This window comes from Cnephaeus nilssonii (genome assembly GCF_951640355.1).
Source record: "Cnephaeus nilssonii genome assembly, chromosome: 13".
Taxonomy (NCBI): domain Eukaryota; kingdom Metazoa; phylum Chordata; class Mammalia; order Chiroptera; family Vespertilionidae; genus Cnephaeus; species Cnephaeus nilssonii.
In genome coordinates this window covers 39,858,256-39,862,144 of record NC_137084.1, presented here as the reverse complement: position 1 = coordinate 39,862,144, position 3,889 = coordinate 39,858,256, and the positions used below count along the sequence as shown (strand labels likewise).

The following is a 3,889-nucleotide window of genomic DNA, read 5'->3' as shown; positions in this document are numbered from 1 at the left end:
AGTAGATCCGTTGGTTAGAGCATCACCCCGATATGCCAAGGTTTCTGGTTCGATCCTCGGTCAGGGCATATACAAAAGCAACCAATAAATGCATAAATAAGTGGAACAACAAATCAATGTTTCTCTCTCTCTCTCTCTCTCTCTCTCTCTCTCTCTCTCTCTCTCCTCTCAAATCAATAAATAAAAAATTTTTTTAAAAATTTAAAATCATAAAATAATTAATTTTAAAAGTTCACTTGCTATGAATACATAAAAGTTTGTGAATGCAGAAGTGTAATTTTTAGAAACATCAATCAGCTGCCTCCTGCACACCTCCTACTGGGGATGTGCCCGCAACCAAGGTACATGCCCTTGACCGGAATCGAACCTGGGACCTTTCAGTCTGCAGGCTGACACTCTATCCACTGAGCCAAACCAATTTCGGCCAGAAGTGTAATTTTTAAAAGATAGGTTTTAGGGAGGAAATATTTCTAGAAAATTCAACAGATAGAAGTAATAATTTCAAGATATAATAAAACTCATGCAAATTAATAACATGTGCTGCCAGGCTCCAATTTAAGCCCTTGAAAAGCATTATTTCATTTACTACTACAAGATGAATTGAACATAAAGTAAAAAGAGAAGATTGAAAAACATATAAATGGGGAAAAAAGAACCATTGGCAATGTCAAAGTTCACAAAATAATGAAGGGAAAGGTGAACCAAAATTGAAATTTTAATTTTTACTTATTCTCTTAAAATGGGTTTTGAATTCAAGAGCATTAAAAATTCCCTACAGTCATACAGGACCAGAAAAACCTCTTAGAAAGACAATTTAGCAATATCAATCAAAATCATTTTTCCCCATTTCACCCAGCAATTCATTTCTTGGCAATTATCCTATAGATAAATTTACACATGTGCTTAATGATATATGAACAAGTACATTTTGAATCATTTTTTTACAGTGGAAAATACTGGAAATACCAATATTCAGCAAAATATCAGACATCCATGTGGTAGAAAATCATGCAACTTAACAACAATGAGGCATAGCTATATGGTGATATGGAACAGTCTCCAAGATAACTAAGCCAAAAAAGAAAAGTCAAGGAAACAAAGGATAAGAAATGTATGATTGGTATGCTAACATTTGTTTTTGTCTCTTATAGGAAACTAGTTAGTACACATATTCTTGTTCATGCAAAAACTGTCTCTGGGAGGATTCTAAAGAAAATCATTATTGGCTGCATTTAGTGAAAAGAAAGGAATTTGGGAATCCTAGCTTGGGTTTATATTTTTTATTGTTAACTTTTTAAACATATGCATGTGCAACATTTAAAAAATAGGAAAATACTACTAAAAAGAAAATGTTAAGATGGCAATGATTTTTGTATATATCACTTTTGTATCATTTTTGAAATTCTATTCAGAAATAATCTAAAAAGTAAAATATTGGTTAGTGATCTATGAAATAGTCAAATATAGAAATACTAGTGGCCCGGTGCATGAAATTCATGCAAATTAAAAGGGAATTAATTAGAGGAAATATTTTAATATTGCTATTTGCCCTTTCTCTATAATAGAAGTGTCAGAGATGAAAGAAAATTAGTAAAATGTATATGAAAATCTCCCTCCTGTCAGAGTCTGGGGCATGCCACAGGACCCAGAGTCAAGTCCCTGCCCACCCACACATGCTTCAAAATCACGTGAGACACAGACCTGGCCGGCCCCAACCCTGTCAAGCCCTGCAGGGTGGGGGGTGCAGGTTCAGGTCCCCCGGCTGGGCGCCAGGTAGGGGGTGCGGCCTCAGGTCCCCCAGCCCTGGTGCAAGGGCTAGGAGCACAGCCTCAGGTCCCCCAGCCCCGGTGCCAGGGCAGGGGGTGAGGCCTCAGGGCCCCAGCCCAGTCTCAGATCCCCCAGCCCCAGCATGAGGGAGCAAGGGCGCGAGGGTGTGATGACCATTTGCATATTAGCTCTTTATTATATAGGATAAAGTGCTCATTAACATTAAGAATCCACATTGCTTTTAAATACTGGAAAGTCATGGTTCATTTATTTATTCATGCGATAACTTTTTACTGAGCACCAATTTTATCTCTTAGAACAGGTTGCTGCAAAGACAAAGGCAATATACAAATTTATCTCTGTATGATGTAAACTGCTTAAACATAAAACTGAAAAATGGAATTGAATAAACAAAATATTAGTATTTGTCATTTGTTGGTGATAATATTATTGCTGATGTATTTGGACATGCTTACTAGGCATACAAGTAGTGATAACAATAGCTATTCCAACTTTTCCTTTAGAACTAATTTTAGCCTTCTTTATTGCTCCTCTGTGGAATATTTCCAGGACGCAAAATAATAATAATAATGTTGAAGGTCATGATTAAAGAACCTGAGTTTTGGGGATCCCTAATTACAAATCACAGCTGAACTTTCCAATGAAATCTCCTTCCTATTAGGTTTTATGGACAGACACTGAGAACAGGGCACCTGTGCCATGGACACCTCCACCAGTGTTACCAACAGTTCCAGCCTCCACATCTCCCAGTTCATCTTGATGGGGCTCCCAGGCATTCACGAGTGGCAGCACTGGCTCTCCCTGCCCCTGGCTCTGCTCTACCTATTAGCTCTTGCTGCCAATCTCCTCATCTTCATCACCATCCAACATGAGCCCACGCTCCATGAGCCCATGTACCATTTCCTGGGCATATTGGCACTCGTCGACATTGGGTTGGCCACCACCATTATGCCCAAGATTATGGCTATCTTCTGGTTTGATGCCAAGGCCATCAGCCTCCCTGAATGTTTTGCTCAGATGTATGTCATCCACTGCTTCTTTTGTATGGAGTCCGGTATCTTCTTCTGCATGGCAGTGGACAGATACATAGCCATCTGTCACCCTCTTCGATACCCCTCCATAGTCACTGACGCTTTTATGGCCAAGGTCATAGGATTCATGGTGCTCAGGAATGGCTTGTTGACCATCCCAGTGCCTGTCCTGGCGGCCCAAAGACTCTACTGCTCCAAGAATGAAATTGACCACTGCCTGTGCTCTAACTTGGGGGTCATCACCCTAGCTTGTGATGACATCACTGTGAACAAATTTTACCAACTGTTCTTAGCATGGATCATAGTTGGGAGCGATATGGCTCTGGTTTTTTCTTCCTATGCTCTAATCCTTCGCACTGTGCTGAGGCTAAACTCAGCAGAAGCAATGTCCAAGGCTCTGAGCACCTGCAGCTCCCACTTCATCCTCATCCTCTTCTTCTACTCAGGTATCATAGTGGTGTCTGTCACACATCTTGTAGGAGAAAAGATTCCCCTTATCCCTGTACTCCTTAATGTGCTGCACAATATCATCCCTCCTGCTCTCAACCCCATGGTCTATGCTCTCAGGATGCATGAGCTCAGACTGGGTTTCCCGAAGCTGCTTGGGTGGGTGAAGAATTGTCCATCCATTTCAGAAGTAACCTCAGCTTTATAAGTCACTATAGGTGTTAGGAAGAAAACAGGTTATAGACCTGGATTGTAAAAAATGGGGGGAAATGGCCTATAGCATCACTAAAATGTAGCCTTACACATCAAAATAGGCATATGAAAATTATAATGAAATTTCCTATAACTAGAAATAAGTGAGAATACAATATAATTATCCGTGACCATTGTTGTGGCTGGGAGACAGACACACTTTTACACAGCTCTGATGCTTTTAGATATGATATACACATGGAAAAATTCATCTAATTGGTGGTAAAGTTTTCTTCCTAGGAAAAGAAGAAAATAGTCCTAGAAAAGGCCCTAAAAAGTACTTCCAAATAACCAATTAATTAAATATAAATTAATTTTTACCATTTTCACAACTACCAAAAATGCACACTTTTGAGTACAAGGACCCTCAA

General features: G+C 39.5%; 1 protein-coding gene across 1 annotated transcript; it reads left to right on the top strand.

Annotated features, from left to right (window-relative positions):
• Nucleotides 1-2,487: 2,487 nt before the first annotated feature.
• Nucleotides 2,488-3,474, top strand: LOC307109544 (olfactory receptor 56B4-like; the record flags this gene model as incomplete). The annotated part of the gene is made up of 1 exon (XM_079788356.1): nucleotides 2,488-3,474. The coding sequence occupies one exon, from the start codon at nucleotides 2,488-2,490 to the stop codon at nucleotides 3,472-3,474; it is 987 nt and encodes a 328-aa protein (XP_079644482.1).
• Nucleotides 3,475-3,889: the final 415 nt, after the last annotated feature.